This window comes from Lathyrus oleraceus, chromosome 6 (genome assembly GCF_024323335.1).
Source record: "Lathyrus oleraceus cultivar Zhongwan6 chromosome 6, CAAS_Psat_ZW6_1.0, whole genome shotgun sequence".
Taxonomy (NCBI): domain Eukaryota; kingdom Viridiplantae; phylum Streptophyta; class Magnoliopsida; order Fabales; family Fabaceae; genus Lathyrus; species Lathyrus oleraceus.
Window position 1 is genome coordinate 33,669,531 of NC_066584.1, and position 20,694 is coordinate 33,690,224.

A 20,694-nucleotide genomic window follows, 5' to 3' on the forward strand; every position below is an offset into this window, starting at 1 on the left:
CGTTTGAAGTGGAGGAGGAGCTGGGGGGAGAAGAAGAAGAAGAGGATGAAGAGGAGCTCCGAGCGGAGTCTTAGTTTATATGTTTTTCTTATCATGGCCTGCGTGCCTCATGTATTTTGGCCTTCGGGCGTTGTAATATGGCCTTCGGGCGTACTTGGCTTCGGCCGCCTTTGTCGTTTCTAATGTATGAATATTTTTGTTACCGTTCATTGTGCTCGTTTGTGTTTGATATTTGTTTGCATGAATTCGTACTCTGCTCGACTTTGTTAATCTCCTCGGTTTAGGGAACCGACGAAGTGTCGGGCTTTGTGCCCGTGGGTATCGAAGCCCGGGTCCGTTGTTCGAACCCTGGTCCCGAGGCTTGGGTCCTCCCATCGCGAGCTGGGTGCCCTGCCAGTCTTGGTACTTCGACGTTGGGTCTTGGTCAAGATCCCAACCGTCGGGGAGGGTTGTGTTTGTTGTGTGACCCCGGATCGTTCCCGGGTCTCGTGGTTCCTCCCTGGGGTTTTGGGGACGAAGAGCGTGGCCGTACCTGCCACGTCTCCCCGTGGCGTACTTAGCTGTAATATTGTCTAAGTTTTTCTGCGTTCCATGGTCGAGCGAGTTGTTCTCCTTGTAGGTTTTCTAGGTAATAGGCCCCGTTGCTCGTTTTGTCGCGGACGCGGTAAGGGCCTTCCCAGTTGGCCGCCAGTTTGCCCTCTCTCGGGTTTTTCTGGTTTCTTCTGAGGACCAGGGTGCCGATCTGGAACTCTCTTTTTATGACTTTCGCGTCATGACGTAGTGCTATCTTTTGTTTGAGGGTTGTTTCCCGGAGAGCTGCTTCGGAACGTATCTCCTCGACTAGGTCGAGCTCGGCTCTAAGGGTTTCATCGTTCATTTCCTCGTCTAGGGGCTCCTCTGTCCTCCTCGTTGGCGTCCGTATCTCCACCGGGATGACTGCCTCGGTGCCGTAAGTTAGTCGGAACGGGGTTTCCCCGGTGGTAGAATGCGGTGTCGTGCGGTAGGCCCATAGGACGCTATGTAGCTCCTCGACCCATGCCCTCTTTGCCTCGCCGAGTCTGCGTTTGAGGCCACGTAAGATTACCCTGTTGGCCGCCTCTGCTTGCCCGTTCGTCTGCGGATGCTCGACAGACGTGAAATGCTGTGTGGTGCCCAGGCTGGCGATGAAGTCCTGGAATCCTCCGTCCGTGAATTGTGTCCCGTTGTCTGTGACAAGTGCCTGGGGTATACCGAACCGAGCGAGGATGTTGCGTTTGAAGAACCGGAGAATGTTCTGCGCGGTTATTTTAGCCAGTGCCTCCGCCTCGATCCATTTGGTGAAGTAATCCACCCCGACGATGAGGTATTTATTCTGATATGATCCGGTGACGAAGGGTCCGAGGATGTCCATGCCCCACCACGCGAAGGGCCATGGGGAAGACAACGATCTGAGGTCGTTCGGGGGTGCGAGGTGCATGTCGGCATGTCGTTGGCATTTGTCACATCTTTTGACGTGCTCTTTCGAATCGTTTTGCATGGTCGGCCAGTAGTAGCCTGCTCGAAGGGCTTTTCGTGCGAGCGATCGTCCGCCGAGGTGTTGAGCGTTAATTCCCCGATGTATCTCTCCAAGTATGTCGGGGACTTTCTCTTCCTCGACGCATTTGAGTAGTGGGATGGAGAATCCTCTCCGGTAGAGTTTGCCTTCGAGGAGTACGTACGAGCATGCGCGTCGTTTGACAATGGCCGCCTCTTTCGGGTCAGCCGGGAGTTCGTCTCGTGTGAGGTAATTGTAGATGGGTGTCATCCAACAGTGGGCATCTCCAATAGCGTTGACCTCGAGTGGAGGCGGTAGTTTGTCGATGCTGGGCCGCGGGAGAATTTCTTGGATTACTGATTTATTCCCACCCTTTTTCCTCGTGCTGGCTAGTTTCGAGAGAACGTCTGCCCGTGTGTTGTGCTCGCGGGGTATGTGTTGAACTTCCCATTTTTCAAATCTATCAAGTTTTTCTTTGACGAGGGACAAGTACCCGAGGAGGTTGTCGTTCTTGGTTTGGTATTCTCCTCGCACTTGTGAGGCCACGAGCTGGGAGTCGGTGGATATTTTTACCTCTTTTGCTCCCAGGTCGTCGGCTAACCTCAGGCCTGCGAGGAAGGCTTCGTATTCGGCTTGGTTGTTTGATGTTGGGAATGCTAGCGCTAACGATACCTCTATCAGGATCCCTTCTTCATTTTCGAGGATGATCCCGGCCCCGCTGCCTGATGTGCTAGAGGCGCCATCGACGAAGATCGTCCATTTGTGGGCGCTTTCTGCTGGAGTCGGGCAGTGGGTCATCTCCGCGACGAAGTCGGCCAGCGCCTGAGCTTTCAAGGCTTTCCTACTTTCGTATTGTATGTCGAATTCGGAGAGTTCTAATGACCACTTGAGCATCCTCCCGGCCATATCCGGGCGCCCGAGCAGCTGTTTGATTGGCTGGTCGGTCCTCACCTTTATCGTGTGTGCGAGGAAGTAATATCGTAGTCTCCTCGCTGTGTTGATGAGGGCCAGGGCGACCTTTTCGATTTGCTGATATCGGAGCTCGGGACCTTGGAGTGCTTTACTCGTAAAATAGATGGGCTTTTGTCCTTCGTCGGTTTCTCTTATTAGAACGGCGCTGACGGCCTCGGTTGCCACGGATAGGTATAAGTATAGGGTTTCCTTTTCTGATGGCCGTGATAAGACCGGGGGTTGGGACAGAACCTTCTTTAGATGGAGTAGCGCTTGTTCGCATTCATCGGTCCAGTCAAAGGTAGCCTCTTTGCGAAGGAGTCTGAAGAATGGCAATGCGTGCTGGGCGGACTTGGCGATGAAACGGGAGAGTGAGGCGAGCACTCCATTGAGTGACTGGATCGATTTTTTGGTTTTTGGGGTCGGAAACTCCGAGAATGCCCGGCATTTGTCGGGGTTGGCCTCGATCCCTCTTTCGGTGAGATAGAAACCGAGGAACTTGCCTGCCCGGACTCCGAACGTGCATTTCTCGGGGTTGAACCTCATTTTACACTGTCTCGCCTGCTCGAATACCTTCGTAAGGTGTCGAGCATGGGTTACCTCCTCGTGTGATTTGACGATCATGTCGTCCATGTACACTTCGAGCATGTCCCCTATTTCGTCCTTGAAGACTTTGTTCATCATGCGTTGGTATGTAGCGCCAGCGTTCTTGAGCCCGAACGGCATCACGTTGTAGTAGTAATTGCCCGTTGGGGTCATGAACGCTGTGTGTTTCTTGTCTGCGGGCGACATAGGGATCTGGTTGTATCCACTATATGCGTCCATGAAGGACAAGAGTTTAAAACCTGCAGAGTTGTCAACGAGCGAGTCTATATTAGGGAGGGGGAAAGCATCTTTCGGGCAAGCCCTATTAAGATCAGTATAATCAACACACATACGCCATTTTCCATTATTTTTCTTAACGAGGACTACATTAGAGAGCCAGGTTGTGTACTGGGCTTCAGAAATAAAATTTGCCTCTAAGAGGTCTTTTACAGCTCGCTCGGCAGCCTCTGCCTTTTCGGGCGATTGCTTGCGTCTACGCTGTGCTATGGGCTTGGCTGCCCGGTCTACAGCTAGCTTATGACACGCGATCTCGGGGTCCAGCCCGGGCATTTCTGCGGCATTCCACGCGAAGAGGTCGGAGTTCTCTTTGAGGCATGCTACTAGCTCTTCTCTTGTTTCCTCGGGTAGTCCCTTACCTATCTTCACCGTCCTTTCCGGATCGTCCCCAAGAGGAATGAGTTCGAACTCCCCGTCGGGGATTGGTCGGACCGGGTGTTCGAGAGAGCGTTCCTTGGGGAACCTCCCCTCTCCGGTCTCGTCCAGCCCGATGCGACAGTCGAGGTCGATGGCGTTGACTCCTCGGGCAGGATCCTCGGTCTTGAGTTTTTTGTTGTTGCAGTTGCTCTTCGTGCTGACTACGGCCTGTCCTTTTACTGCGGCGTCGTAGCATCGCCGGGCTGCTTCGATGTCACCATGGATGGTGACCACACGTCCCAATTTGGTGTAGTATTTCATCTTCAGGTGGACGGTGGATGGGACCGCAGTGAGTTCGGCCAGCGTCGGGCGTCCAAAGATGCAATTGTAGAGAGACGGACAGTCTACGACCAGGAATTGGATTTTGACTTCCCTGGCCGTTTCTTGTTCGCCGAAAGTGACGAGGAGCTCAACATATCCCCACGGTCTGGTTGTTGCTCCGTTGAATCCTTGGAGATCTGATCCGACGTAGGGGGCTAAGTTGGTCTTGTCTAGCTTCAGAGTCTTGAAGAGGTGGACGTACATGATATCCACTGAGCTGCCTTCGTCGACCAGGATGCGTCGTACGTCGAATCTGGCCATCTTTGCTCTAATCAATAGTGGGATGGCCGAGTTCGGGGATCCGCCCGGGAGTTCCTCCAGGAAGAAGGATATTGGGTTGGATTTTCCCCGGTATTTTGTCAATGTCGCTTTCTGCTCGGGGGCAGTCAGTAGGAGTTCGTCGAACTTGCGTTTGACGGAGAGGGCCGCGGATTCCCCGTTAGTTCCTCCTCCTGATATCACCAGTGTGGTAGGGAAGTCTTCCCAGGGGCTGAGTGCAGTGATCTTGCCCTCGGGCAATGGTTCGGGGGGGAAGAAATCTTCCGGTCGTGACACGCAGAGGGCCACTTGATAGGGAGAGTTGTCGGGGGGTGTGTTTTCCCGGGGTCTCTTCTTCTCTGGCTCGTCGTGTCTGGGAGCTTCGTTCTTCCTCGTGTACTGCTTCAGGTGCCCTTCTTGGATTAAAATTTCAATCGCATCTTTCAGGTGGACGCAGTCTTCGGTCACGTGTCCGTGACTTCTGTGGAACCGGCAGTACTTTGATTTGTCGGTGTGGGGCTTTGGTGCAGACGGTTTTGGGAACCTGACCCTGCCCTGCTTAAATTCAGAGTTGATACATTCTGCGAGGATACGCTCTCGAGGAGCCGTCAGTAAGGTGTACTCGCTATATCTGCCCGCGGGGCCTCTTCCTTCCCGGAGCTCGCGAGGTCTTTCTTCTCTTCGTCTGTCTCCGTTGCGACGGGAAATGCTCGTGTCCTCGCGTTTTGAGTGCTCGGTCTCCCCAGCGTTACGTCCGCTGCGGGCATTGTGTGCCACCTGCTTTTCCTCGTATCTGATGTAGGCCTGGGCTTTATGCAGGAGCTCGTTTAAGGTGCGGGGAGGCTCGATCCCTACGGCTCTGCTAAGTTCACTGCCGGGTAAGAGACCTCTCTCGAGGAGATACTTCTTCATGTGCTCGGTGGTATCTACCTCGACAGCTTCCTGGTTGAATCGCTCGATGTATGAGCGCAGCGTTTCATTCTTCTTCTGCACTATGGCTTCAAGGGTCGCCTCAGTCTTGGGGTGACGACGGGAAGCTGTAAAGTGCCGGGTGAACATGGACCTCATGACTCTCCATGACGTAATGGACTCAGGGGCCAAGCTTTTGTACCAGGCCATGGCCCCTTTCCTGAGGGTCGTTGAGAACAGTCGGCATTTGAGGTGCCCGGTTATATCATTGCGGTAGTCGAGCATCGCGTTGACGTTGTCGACGTGATCGTCGGGATCTGTAGTCCCGTCGTACACAGCTAGGTTTGGCGGTTTCTCCATGCCTTTGGGGAGCGGGGCTTCCATTATTGCCCGAGATAGGGGGCAATGCAAATCTTCCTCGTCGCTCCTTAAGGGAGACAGTTCGTTGTTGTCGGGGCTGTGCCCGCGCCTTGGTGATGTTCTCGCTCGACCACCGTCACGATGGGCGCGTGCCCTGCTGGCGTGGGGTTCGGGAGAGCGACGTCCTCGCTTCTTCGTTGGCTCCGGACGTTGTTGTATCCTACTCACCGGCTGGGGCCGGGCCTCTTGTCGTTCGGCTTCGAGGGCCATGATTCGTTCGTGCTGCTGGTGGAGCATAGAACCGGCCTGATTGAGGGCATTCACCATGGCAATCATTACGGCGTCTCCTTCAACGGGAACGGGAATGGGATGAAATGTCTCTGCCCCTAAATTGTGGGCGTGAGGGACATCTCCGTTGTTTTGGGGCTCTGGAGACGGGGTGGATGGATGACCGTCCCGAACGTCCGCCTCATGGGATGGCGGGCCGTCGTCCATGTTGTAGTTGACGAGGGGACGGCTGCGATCGCTATGTTGTTCTCCGGCCATGTTGGAAGGACAGAAATGAATGAGCTTTTGATCCTCGTTTGATGAAGATGGGGATAGCTAGTTCCCACAGACGGCGCCACTGATCTCACCTGATCAGGAGGGCCTTCCAAGGTCTTGGTGAATGGGCCGGAGAATGAAGTGAAAAGGGGGGTGTACCTGCAAAGTGCTCCAATGTTTAAGTCAGAAAAGGTACAGAATGAGGTTATCAGAGTGTGAGTTAGAATACCTGCCCCTTTGCCATGAAAGGGGTATTTATAGTGAGCCCCCAGCGCTGGGCCAAGGCTCCTAATGGGCTGGATTAGCTAGGCCCAAGGAGGAGCTGCCAGGGGACGCGTAAGAAGCGTTAAGACCTAGACCAAAGTCTGCCCCCTGGTCCAACTGCCCCTATCCCTAAGGCGACAATATAGGGGAGTTGGGTGACGTGGTGAGTGGGATGCCGTTAAGGCCCTGCCCGACACAACTGAGGTGCCCGCAACGTGGGTTGACGGTGAGTGGATGGAGATCGTACGAGGAGGACCCGCTCACTGTCCGACACGTGCTTAAGGGCCCGGGGAGACGTTCGTCGGGCGGACTGTCGTCCACCTGACGCGTCCTCGTGGTCGTGTGGACATGGCCGTTTGGACGTGGGCTTGGCGAGTATTGGGCCGTGCCGTGCCTAGGGTCATGGCCCAGTCCGGAACAATTCTCCATGTGCATTATGCTTTTGATCCTGAAAAATCAAGCAAACATTAGCAACAAGACCACTAGGCTAAGCCTAGGGTCTAAAAGCAAGAAAAATTCCTAAACAGCAAGGTATTCACCAACCAAAGTTAAATTAATGTCAAACAAGAGCAAACACCATTGGTCTCATGTTTATATCATTCATCATGTTCATTTTAAGCACAAAACAAGGCAAATTAGTTCAAATGAAGCACCAAACATGCAAACAGAACTATTGCATTCAAATCCACATTAAAACAACTTCAAAAATTCTCAAATAAATTACACCTAAACAGGACCTAATCCAGGTATGGCACACCAAATTTCAGCTTAATTGGGCAAAGGGAACCATGTCAATAAAAATCAACAAAAACAGACACAACTATATGCTCCAAATCACAACATCAACACATGCTTCCACTTCAAAAATTCATAACTCAATGAAAACAGTAAAGAAATGGATGGGACCAAAGCAGGGATGTCACATCATGTGTCTATTACAAGCATATCAAATTTCATGATCACACAATACCATATGAGCATTTCACATAAGATCTACCAACCTATGTCACATGAACTTGCAAATTTGACCAACAGAAATGAAAAATCACAATCAATTTGAAATTGCAATGTAAAATTCCACAAAAATTCACAAAGCATCTTAACATGTTAATGATTCACCATGCAAAATTTCACATTATTCTACCAAGTATAGGCCACTCAAAAAAATCCAGCAAATTGACATAATGAGGTGTGACACAAATTGTCACACCTAAGTTCCAAAATTCATAACTCAATGATCAGGCATCAAAAACTCATGAAATTTACATGTAAACAAACATCAACCAGTCAACAATCATTACAAAAATTTTCAAGAATTTATTTTACATTATGTCCATTTCATGAACCAAATGGTAAAATGTATCAAAATATCATACATGTGAAAGAAGCCTAGGTCAAAAGATAATTCTACCATGCACAACTTTGATCAATAGGTCAAAAAAATCCTAAAGTCAACAACAAAGTCAACACAACAATTCTCACATTTTTCTGAATTTTCTATAATTTTTTATGAATTATTTCATGTGTTAATGAATTTTTAAGAATTATTTGAATTAAATTAAAATTATCCAATGGCATTATTGTAATTAGCAGCGCGGGGGAGGGAAACAAGTTATTTGAATTTTCAAATGAAAATGAAGATCAAACAAGCTTCTGCGCAAAGCTTCATCATCTTCTTCCCAGCCACTCCAGAATTCGAAGAACACCAAACCTCCACCAAAACAAGCAAATGGATAACCGTTCGAACCGTCTTCTAACCTAGAGTTCAAATATCCACCTAATTTCACCTAAATGTTCCTCTATTTCCTGAATCGATGAGGTTAGGGTTTACATTCATACTTTCAAATCAAGATTTCTTCCTCTACACTAATCCATTCGCAAAACCAAAAGCATCACAATGCTCTACATGAAACACACTACACAAAGCATATAACAATTAAGCAAATCATGTCATTCGAAAAAATGGAAAACCTGGAATGCAGCGCGGTTCTTGACGAGTTTAGCGCGTGTTATCCTCAAACAGACGTAATATAAGCTAGTGGAAAGGAGATGCGAAGCTTAGATTCACTCGATTTTGCTCCTAGCGCTCCAAATCACAATTCACCATTGATGGAGCTTGAAAGTGCAGTTGAGATTGGCACGGTTTTGGATGATGAAAGCCACAAACAGTCCAAGGAGATGATGATTGAGGATTGATGCAAAAGGAATTTCGAAGATTGATTGCAAATTGATGAAGTTTGATGAGTTTTGGTTTTGGAGTGTTCTTGAAGAATTGAGAGAATTTGGAAAGTTTCAGATCTGAATTTGATGAAATGATTTTTCCGTTATGATTAGAAGGAGATTAAGTTTATATATCATGCACTAATCCAAGCTTAACCAAGTTAATTAGCCAAATTGAATTGTTAATGAAAATGATAATTTCCAAGTGAGGGCAAAAATGGAATTTCCATAGGACAGCTCATGCCACCTCAATGACAGCTCACACACCTTCCAAATGCCATGTGTGAGCTGTAGAAACTTGTCTCACTCTCATTGGTTGTGTGATTTGCAATTTCACCTTGTGATTGCACTTTATCCATTTTTGCCATTTCATTTTTCAAGCCAAATCCCAAACCATGAAGCCTAGCCATGAAGTGATGATTCCAACACATTTTAAATGCCATTCATGAGGTGTTGCAAAAATCCCCACTCAAAAATTCCAATTATTTTGAAAGTTGGACAATTTTGCCCCTGGTCCATTTTAACTGTCCAGTTGAAATTTGACTTTTTGCATTGACCACTTTTGGAAAAATCCAATTATGCACCATGAAAGTACATGTCAAATGGAGTTTGTGCATATAAAGAACTTGCAATTTGGACAAAGCATGTGGAAATTATGGCCTCCTGATTATGGGTCATTTCTGAAATTCACTGAGCCATAACTTTCCCAACCACACATGGGATTTTCAAGTTCTTGGACTTTTTGGAAAGGTGAGAACAAGATCTACAACTTTCATGTTGAGCAAATTTTCATTTGAAGCTTCCTTGGACACGTGGCTTTGAGGTCAAAAACTTTCCATTTTTGGAAACTTCAGTTACAAGTCACTTTCTATTTTTGGCAATTTTTGTCCTGACTTGATTTTCTTCATTCTTAAGCTTTGAGATGTCAAATAACACTTGTTCCAACATAAATGAAGTGTATCCAACTCATTTCCACCTCCAAATCCATCAGATCATGTACAGTTGACCACAGTTGACTTTTTCAACTGATAGATGAATTTGGCAATGCATAGATCAATCTGAGCTCCAATCTTCAACTGAAATGGCTCAAGGGTGAAACCCGAGCCTCAATAAGCACAATATAATCATAGAATGAACCCCATAACCATCATAAACCTCATCTCCTGATTATGCCCTGATTGGCCCAATGCAACTGATTAGGGTTGACCAGTGGTCAAAACCCTAATCTCAAGGAATCTTCTTCAATCTCCTGATGACATCCAATCATGATGATGATGATGTATCATTGCAATCAAGATGAAATCCAATATCCTTGGAGAATCATGAAACCCTAATTTGAACTGCCCCATCCTCAGATGGCCAATGATCAGTCAATAAACCCTAGGCTTGCACTTTGACTTCCTCATCTCCTGATCAAGACTTGAGAGGATAGCTCGCACAATGTAACCACATGATATGCAATATGCAATGCCTAATGACCTAAAAATGATATGTACAATGATAATGCTAGTCCCAAGAGAAGAGGGCAAATTTTGAGGTGTTACACTTAGACAAACCCTTTTCTTTCTTATTTTCCTTGTCAGACCTCATGCTTAGGCAAACCTCTTTCTCATGCATATTTGCCTTATCAGACCTCGTGCTTAGGCAAACCCATATCCATGCATGTTTGTCTTGTCAGACCTTGTTCTTAGAAAAACCCTTTTCTTTCTTGGTTGCCTTGTCAGACCTCGTACTTAGGAAAACCCTTTCTTCATGCATGTTTGCCTTGTCAGACCTCGTACTTAGGAAAACCCTTTCTTCATGCATGTTTGCCTTGTCAGACCTCGTGCTTAGGAAAACACCCCCTTTGTAGGTCTTGATCCTAGGATCTAGGAAAAATCCTACATTTTTGCATTAGCCATACCTTTTGGTTCAGACATACTTACCCTATGGATCCAGCGACACAATCATTGGTTCAAATATCACTTTCATAATACTTTTCACTTCACAACTCTTAGCTCTGAAAGCCCGTTTCTTTTCTTATTCAATTAACTCTTTCTTTTTCTTTTCACTTAAACCTTTTAAAATAATTCTTCTTTTCATAAAAGAACTTTTATAATCCGTTCCTTAGCAGTCAGACTAAAAGCTTGGAGTACCCAAACTAGGATCAATTCAACTAACGCCTACTCACTTCTAGGATACGATTATAATTATTCCCTAAATCAACCAACAAATTTGTATTTTCTACCACGAACTACGAAGCTCTGATTTCCTTATTACACTATGAGGATACTTAGGCACGAGGACTCGAATCCTTGGCGAGCACATTAAACCTTTTTTTATAATTCGCAAGTAATCTTTAGATAGTAACACCCATACAAAGTACAATCAAAATGGTTCTTGTTGAGTATAACAAATGTGAGGGGTGCTAATACTTTTCCCTTGCATAACCGACGTCCTTATCCTTTTTCTCTTCCCCTTGGGTTTTATCGATATTTTCTCTTTCCTTTGGAATAAATAAGGTTCAGTGGCGATTTTGTTGTATCTTCGAGCGTGTGATGTGCTCAGGTATTTTTCGCAGCGCGACATCTGGTTGAGAGAAACCACGATATATTGTGTGTGTCTCTATTTACTTCTAAATTTACATTCCATTGTGCAACAAACTCTGAAGTCAGAGTTTGATATGATTCAGACTCTTACTTGGATCAGAATCTGAGCTTGATATCTCAGGTTCTGAAACAGGTTTAAGAAAGAAAAAAAATCAACTTTCCTATACATAATTCAATCCTCCCTTCTTGTTTATTTTTCTCACATTCACAAAGTTATAATCCAACTCCAAAAAAGACTATTCTCCATTAATACCAAACAAACATCTCTTGGAAATTTTTACTGCTAACCACGAAGCCATCTCAAAACTCTTGGAATAGTCTTAATATCCCAAAAAATAAGGTGTCACCCTGAATGATCATATCATTCTCATACTAGAGGTTCAACACAACAAGCTCTCTAATTCCCACCTTAAATCAAAAAAAGTCCCTAATCAAAGTAACACTTCTCATAGAAGCAATAATACCCTCCACAACCAAGACAAACAAAAACGACACCAGAGAGTTTCCCTATTTAAGCCTTCATTGAATATTAATATCCTTAGTCGGGTACCTATTAACCAAGATCGATAGACTCCTTGTAAAGGTACAAGCTTTAATTCAAGATCTCCACCATCCATCCCGTCTGAACATCCTCAACATATAATGAAGAAAGGACTAGCTCATTGAATAACAAGTCTTCTAGAAATCTACTTTAAAGATAACACAAACTCTCTTCAAACGCTTAGCCAAATTGATGACCTCATTCAAAGTGACAACCTCATTCACAAGTTATCTGTCTACCTTAAAGGAAAATAGATTGATTAAAGAATATAAACTTATCCATTAGCGAAACTAACCTAACTATCATCACTTTAACCACCAACTTATAAAGTTAAGTTGACGCTGGGAGAAAATAAACCTAAATTTTCTAAGCGAAGAATCTACCTTAAAAATTAGAGTCATAAAATAAGATATCAAACTCCTGTATAAGATGAAATTCTCAACTACACCACCCATTTAATAAACTACACCAACAACAACAAATCAAAAACTATACCATCAACAAAACATAAAATATCAAATGTTGGATGATTATTCCATTAGCAATAAATAAATATTACATAACAAAACTACAAATCTAAAACTCCATAAGTGATAGATTATATATAAAATCCTAAATAAATTTGATAATTCTCTCTCACCTTACATAAGGTTATGTATTCCATGATCTAAATTTAATAGCATTGTAAGTTACAATTCTAGTCTGTCACATTCCCAATCTTATCAACATGTGAATCAGTAACAACAGAAAAAGAGAAATCATCGTCAGTCACACCTTTTGAATACAAATCACCTTCACTAACATAAGAAAAAGATTCATCTTCACTATCTTTCTCCTTAAGTTCTTCAATCTTAGCCAAAGCATCTTTCCAATCCAATCTCCTCTCAACACTCCATTCACAGCAAAACATTCCAATCCTCAAAAGCTTCAACATCTCACCTTCACCATTTCTTGTTCCCATTATATCCTTATCAAACACTTCACCTGTCCATTCTTCCCTCACAACTGTGTTCACCCATGTTGCTAAATCCGAACTCTCGCCGCCTTTTCCATGTCGTAGATAATTTGATGGAAACTTTCCTGTCAATAGCTCTAAAATGAGGATTCCAAGACACCAAATGTCTGTCTTTCCGTTTGGTCTATCAAAATGTGTCACTTCTGGTGATTTGTACGATGCCATGAATTGTTGTGCATGGTTTTTGTTTGTCATAGGTATAAGTCCATATTCTGTCAAAAGTGGCTCAAATGAATTGTTTAGGATCACATTGGAAGATTTTAGATGACCATGAGGTAGGTTTTGTTTAGGAAACTCTTCGTAGAGATGTGATAAACCTCTTGCTACTCCTTTTATGATTTTTAGACGAGTCGACCAGTTAAGTACAATTCCGTTTCTACCTGCAAAGAATCAAATTTGCTTAATACAAATAAGTTGTTTATCCAAACAAAACGTTATAGACTTGTATATCAGTTGCACCAACGCCTATGAAAAAAAACGTGTCTGTGTCTGTGTGTCAGATAAAGACGATGATATGACAGTGACACTTGTTATAAATGTTATCGTGCTTACCGTGTAGATGACTAGCCAAGCTACCATTTTCACCATAATCATAAACCAAAAACTTTTCTTCTTTTTTGTAGTAGAATGCAACAAGAGGGAGTAGATTAGGATGTTTCAAACTTCCAAGCTTCTCCATGTGTTCAAAAAACTCATTCTTCCCAACATTATTCATGTGCCTAAATCTCTTCACAACAACAATTGGTCCATTCGAAATCATGGCCTTATAAGTTGATCCAAAACTTCCACTTCCAAGAACTTCAGCTGAAGCCCTAAGAAGATCTTGCAAATCAAAACTCCCTCTATCTTCCCTAACAAAGTTCAATTCTCCATTTTCACCTTTACTAAAATCACCAGCTAAATCAATGGATTGTGTCTCCTTGAAACTCTGAGTCTTTTGAGAGTTTTGTTGTAGCCCTAATATGGGTTTGAGTTGCTTTACGCTTCGTCGCCGGCGGCGGCTTTGGATAAACAAAAGTGCTACTATTGAAGCCAAAAGAACAATAGCCAAAACTACAATTAACACTCTAAGGAGTCTTTTGTGTTTGTTTCTATTTCCTTGAGTTGAAGGAGGTGAGTTGGGATGCACAATAGATTTGGTTGGAGAAATGTTGCATGGATTCAAAGGTTTCCCACACAGGCCTTTATTGCCTGCATTACACAAGAAAATTATTAGTAAATAACAATTACTTAGAAAGAAAAAAAAAGGTTAATAATTCAAGAGGACTAATGTCACCAATAGCGGAGACTTATTTAAAGCGAGAGCTCCACTAGCGGGTCATTGAATAGACTGACCCAACATAAAGATTTTTAGTATTCAGTGAAATTCGAACTTGAGATCTTAAAATCTTAAAAGGATAACACTCTCAGAACCCAGACCTTTACCAACAGGTCAGTCCTTAGGGTTTTGTCTCGTTAAGCGCTAACCGTCCTTGTGTTGGGTTCTGAATCCACCTATCATAAAAGAACTCCGACAACAAAAATTAAGCATGTTGATGAGAGAGACTTACCAGAAAATGAGGTTAAGGGCTCATTGCTTAAGCTAATTGGTATTTGTCCCTCCAATTGATTATTAGACAAATCAAAAAATCTGAAAACATTCTGTTGAAATTCTGGTATGTTCCCTCCAAAACTATTATCATGCAAATCCAAATCCAAGAGTCTTGTCAAAGAAGCAAGTGAAAAAGGAATATGACCATTAAACTCATTTCCTGCCAAAAATACCCTTTTAAGATTCACCATACCCTCAAAACCATTATCTAAAATCTCACCAGAAAATTTATTATTAGACAAAAACAACCCCCTTAGCTTCACAAGCTTCTTGAATTCAGGCATTGGACCCTCAAATGAATTATTCATGACACTAAAACTAACCAAATTTGTCAATTCAAACAATGTGTCTACATCAATTTTCCCACCAAGTCCCATATTTTCTAATCTCAATCCATAAAAATTGTTGTTTGTGCATAACAAACCAGACCAATTGCATAAATTAGACTCATCAACCCAATTGTTTAAAGCATTGTTATTAGACAAAAAGCCTTTGAACCTTATCAAAATTTGACCATTTGTGTCACCAAAAATTGGCACAAAACAAATAGACAACATAAAGAATGTGAAAATGTAAAAGAATGGTTTTTTATGAGCCATCATTGAATGAACAAAAATTGTTGTTTCTAAGAAAAATAGATGGAATGAAAATAAAGAGGGTTATTGAGAGATATATGAAATAGAGTGTGCATTGGAAATTGAACTTTAATGGTGACAATGACAAAGTTCTACATGCAAATAATGAGCTGGTTATAAGCCGGCCATACATGAGTTAATTTGGAACTATTACTCTTTGTTAAAAACAAGTGTTTTCTTTTTCTGATTATTTGGCTTCATTGAAAACATTGATGAGAACTAAGAAATTGACAACATGACGCATTAGGATCATCCAAGGACTTGAAAAGAACATAGATATAAGGACAAGTATGCAATCATTTGGATTTTGGAATTTCTATGGGGGAATGGAACATTGGCTGCATAATCTTTTTATTTGTTTGTTCCAAAACTTTGGATGTTTTTTTAGACAACCAAATATAAAATTGTCATTTCATTTAAATACTTCCTTTATTTATTCATTCCAAAACTTCAAAATTTTCAATTATGATTATCTATTGTTTTAGGCAATTTCTTTTAACGGGTTTTTTTAACTCTTTTAAATAGTTTTAAATATGTAATTGTGTTTTTTTTGAGTTAATGAACTAGAGAAGTATAAATGTAAAGTAAAATATAAAAAAATGGATAAAAAAAGTGTAAATACTTTATTGGTTGAATATGTGGGTCTTGAAAGATGAATAAGGGTCATTACTTCTCCCTTTAGGGGTGAAGATTAAATCCAAATCTTCCCTTCATTAATCTAGCACTATATTTTCATTAATCCAACACCATATTTCTGAATGTAATTGAGTCATACCTTTATTATTTTAGAATAGAGTCCTGAGATGCATTTCAGTAATAACCTAGTATGCACCATATTCCTTCTTATATGAGTGACATCCTTATTTTATCTTAAATTAGTTTGGAGATGCATCTTGGTACTAAAATACGAAAATATATTTTCGTAATCACCCTTTAGACAGAAAATTTTGACATTTTTAAATAAATAAGTTATGTATTATGAACTATACTATCAGAATAAATTTGTATCAATTAAACCATACAATGATGTAATACGATTAAAATTCCATATATTAGAATTAATCCATAATCCATAATTATATAAAAATGACAAATTACAAACCATAATATTATCCATATTCCTTATTACAAATATTATCAAATACTATTGGGTATATCGAACCCCATGTTTATTCTCTGCCTCATGTACTGCAATGTCATTCACGCCTCATATAAAATGGCATATATAATGGCCATCACATAAGTGCCTTCCGAAAAGTCTCATCTCTCAATACACGCTAGCTCTACGATGATATGTGGGTAATGCATCAACGACATGATTTGTCCTAGTCTGCTTCTCCTCTAATATCATTTGTTGCAGTGCGGTCAAGAAACACACTAAAGGGTCCGCCCCTAGTTGTACTCATGAACTCGCTCGAAGTCAATTAAGTATATGAGGTAAACCACATCGACGTAATATGCATTATTGTCCCCAAATATGGACGTGACAACTAAGTAAATGAGGTATGAACTCAATGCACATGCTCTATGATGAATAACTTGTGCATCATCACCATCGTCCTCCGCTGTTGTAGCGAGATGGTGTACATACAACTTTTTCAGGAATGCAAATCTAGCATGACATCCTCTGGTGTCTTCCAGCACCTTTAGGGCATCCTCTGGGTCAACTCTCAAATAGGCAACCATCATGTCGTTAATGTGTTACTTGCATGTCGTCGTATAGAGGCCATTGCACGAGCGTGTATAGAGAGATGGGACTTTCTGAAAGGCACTTCTAGGAAGGCCATTATATATTACATTCTATATGAGATGCGGACGACATTGCAGTATATGAGGCAGAGAAGGAACACAAGGGTTTGATATACCCAGTAGTATTTTATAGTATTTGTATTAGGGACTATGGATAGTATTATGGTTTGTAATTTGTCATTTTGATAGTATTTTGGATTCTGGATTGATTCTAATATATGACATTTTAATCTTATTATATCAGTGCATGGTTTAATAGATAACAAATTTATTATTATAATATAGTTATATTACATGACCTATTACATCGGTGAATCTCTAAAAAAATGTTAGAATTTGTTGCATAAAAGGTGATCACGAAAGTATATTTCCGTAATTTGTTACTAAGATGCATATCCAGAATAATTGTAGGCAAAATGAGGGTGTGACTCAATTACTAAGGGATGTGGTACATATGGGGTTATTATGGAGATGAATCTTCGGACTCATTTCTGACAAAATGAGAGTGTGGTCTAATTACGCATGACTTTGGTGTATATGGGTGCGCCCAAAAATATACTTTTGAATCAATGAAGGAAATTTTTGAGTTTACATAGGGTGGCTCTTCACCACTAAGGGTGAGAGAAGTAATTCCTGTGAAAAAATGGATTATTTATGGTCAAACAATAGCCTAACGGGCTAAAATATTATGGTCTACAAAATTTAATTTTGCTTGGCCATTTACGCGAGTAGTGCTTGATTCATTCTCTTGCTAAAATTATGTGGCACCTCATGTTTGACATGGCTTGACTTTTTCTCTTTTGCAAAATTTTAGGTTTCCTCTAACCATGCATGCATTCCCTCCTTAGAATGTGCATATGGTTAGAATTCTCAAAACAGACTTACCCTATCCTAAACGGGCCGACGATAACGGTGTTGGAAATCCACCAAAATCTATGGAGATTTTCAATCAATCTTGATGAACAAAATTGTTATCACCCACACAATAATAATGAAAAAAGAATAACAATAGAGAAAGAAAGAAAGTAAAGAACAATGAAGGAGAATAAGAATTAAATTCTGCAGAGTTTCTCTCTGCCCACAAACTGTGAAAAACTTCTTATCCACTTTGCAACTGTAAAATACTGTGAATTACAAATGTTATGAATACTATATTCACTTCATTACAAGAATAAGGGTTACTCCCTCTATTTAAAGATTTAGGTTAACTTGGACCTCAAGCCAAAGCCCAAAACTATAAAAGCCCAAAATAGCTAACACTATTAAAATAGGCCTAAGTTGAAATCCTGTGTGAAGCAACATGCTTCGACACTTCGATACACTAACACAATTCAACACACTAGGTGGTTCGACACTTCTTTGCTTTATCGAGCAACCTGCTTTGACACAAGTAATTACAATTCAACACACCACCTAATTCATTGTGTCTAAGCTATCTACATTCATCATATCTCTTAGTCTTCTGAACACTTTGATCTGCATTCCCTTTGTCATGATGTCTACAATCTGATTCTCAATTCTGCAATGTTCCACATTCATCTTCCCATCTTCTACCTGCTCTCAAAGATAATGGAACCTCTTCTCGATGTGCTTGCTTCGACCATGTGTTATCAGATTCTTCGCCAAATTGATAGTTGACATGTTATCGATCTTCATGGTAATTTCTCCACGACTCTTCGCTGTTATCTCTTCGACCAGATTCACTATCCACGTTGCTTGACATACACAAAGAGAAGCAGCTATGTATTCTTCTTCGTACGATGATAATGCCACTACTGGCTCTTTTCTCAAACTCCAAGCAACCGGTGCACCACCTATCATAAACACATAGCCCGTTGTGGATTTTCGATCCTCAACATCACTACACAAACTTGAGTCAGTGTATCCCACTAGTTTGCATTCTTTTCCTTCATCAGATGCAGGAAACAAATTCCATAGTCGAGAGTTCCTTTCAGATACCTTAGTATCCTCTTCGTCGCTGCTAGATGTGATACCTTTGCCTTCTGCATGAATCTACTCACCATACCTACACTGCATGCTAAGTCGGGCCTTGTGTGATAAAGGTATCGAAGTTACCCAATGAGTCTTCTATATTGGGTTGGGTCGACATCATCTTCATCTGAATCTTTTGAAAGTTGTAATATAGGCTCAGTTGGAGTCGAAGTTGGGTTGCAATCTTACATCTCAAATCTCCTGAGCATTTCGCTTGCATACCTTATTTGATGCATCATCAAACCTCTACCACTCTTGTAGAATTCGAGGCCAAGGAAGTATGAAATGTCACCCAGATCTAACATTTTGAATTCCTTATTGAGGTCACATTTGAAGTCTTCGATCTTCTTTTTGCAACTATCTGTTATCAACAAGTCATCGACATAGAGACATAGTATAAGCAATTCACTCTTGCTTCTTCGTACATATACTCCATGTTCAGATTTACACTTCACAAATTCCTTCTCCCTTAGAAAGCCATCTATTTTCTTGTTCCAAGTTTTTGGAGCTTGTTTAAGTCTGTACAAGGCTTTATGTAGCCTGTACACATTTCTTTCTTCGCCTTGTTTCATAAACCCATCTGGTTGTGCAACATAAACTTCTTCTTCTAAGAGGTCATTCAGGAATGCATATTTCACATCCATCTGGCACATCTGCCAATTGTTTATGTTTGTTATACCAACAACTAACCTGATTGTTTCGATCCTAGGAACAGGTGCAAAAACTTCATCGAAATCGATTCCTTCTTTTTGAAGAAATCCTTTCGCCACAAGTTTCGCCTTGTGTCAAGTCACTTTTCCTTTGGGATTCAACTTCACATTGTATACCCACTTCACATTGGTTTCCTTCTTGTCTTGGGGAAATCCGACAAGTGACCAAGTGTTATTGACTTCAATTGATGTCAACTCTTTGTCCATTGCTTTCATCCACTTTGAATCTTTCAATGCCTCAACTGCATTGAATGGTTCGACATATGCGTAGAAAGCATAGTGTACTAGCTCACATTCTTTATTGACCACATCATCTGATGTAATCACACATTCTTGCAACCTTGCAGACATGTGTCTTGTAACGTCTGCTTGGGCCTGCTTCACCTCTGACTTCTTCCTGTCGAACTTCTCTTTCGACTTCACTAGCTGGTTCATCATAAAAGATTCTCACTTAATCTTTCTTGACATTCTCAGTCCAATCCCACTCCTTAAGCTCATATATGATCACGTCCCTGCTGATCACCATTTGTTTATTCACTAAGTCGAACAACTTGTATCCTCTATTCGAATGATATCCTATCAGGATCATCTGATTCGACTTGTCATCAAGTTTTCTTGTCAACTGATCTAGTACATGTCTATGTGCTATAGATCCAAACATCTTCAGATGACTCAAGCTAGGCTTGACACCAGACCAACATTCTTCTGGTGTGATTCCTTCTAGATTCTTCGTTGGACATCTGTCCAAGATATATGTCGCAGTCGACATAACTTCTCCCAAAAATTCTTTGGGTAGACGCTTGCCTTTCAACATACTTCTAACCATATTCATGATGGTTCTATTCTTCCTTTCCGCGACTCCATTCTGCTGTGGAGTGTAAGGTAGCACCACCTCATGCATAATCCCTTCTTTCACACATAATACGTCGAAGACTTTCAACACGTATTCTCCACCACCATCAGTCCTCAAAATCTTGATCTTCTGACCGTTCTATCTTTCGACCATAGATTTAAACTTGTCAAATGCCTAAATCACTTCACTTTTCTTCTTGATTAGGTAAGACCACAACTTTCAACTAAAATTATCTATGAATGTAACAAGTTATTTGTTACCTCCAATCAAATCCACCTGGAAAGGACCACATACATCAGAGTATATGACTTCAAGAATTTCCTTCGACCTGCTTCCTGCATCCTTACTGAAGTTGTTCTTATGCTACTTCATCTGCACGCAT

The 20,694-nt window shown here is 41.9% G+C and overlaps 2 protein-coding genes across 2 annotated transcripts; both read right to left on the reverse strand.

The window, feature by feature from the left end:
- Nucleotides 1–556: 556 nt before the first annotated feature.
- LOC127093851 (uncharacterized) lies at nt 557–6,157 on the reverse strand. Its single transcript, XM_051032752.1, has 2 exons — nt 1,698–6,157; nt 557–1,058 (listed from the first exon to the last, which is right to left on the reverse strand). The coding sequence occupies exons 1-2, from the start codon at nt 6,155–6,157 to the stop codon at nt 557–559; spliced, it is 4,962 nt and encodes a 1,653-aa protein (XP_050888709.1).
- Nucleotides 6,158–12,464: 6,307 nt separating this feature from the next.
- Nucleotides 12,465–14,978, reverse strand: LOC127093852 (pollen receptor-like kinase 5). The gene is made up of 3 exons (XM_051032753.1): nt 14,333–14,978; nt 13,335–13,973; nt 12,465–13,162 (listed from the first exon to the last, which is right to left on the reverse strand). The coding sequence occupies exons 1-3, from the start codon at nt 14,973–14,975 to the stop codon at nt 12,465–12,467; spliced, it is 1,980 nt and encodes a 659-aa protein (XP_050888710.1). The 5' UTR covers nt 14,976–14,978.
- Between the last annotated feature and the right edge of the window lie 5,716 nt (nt 14,979–20,694).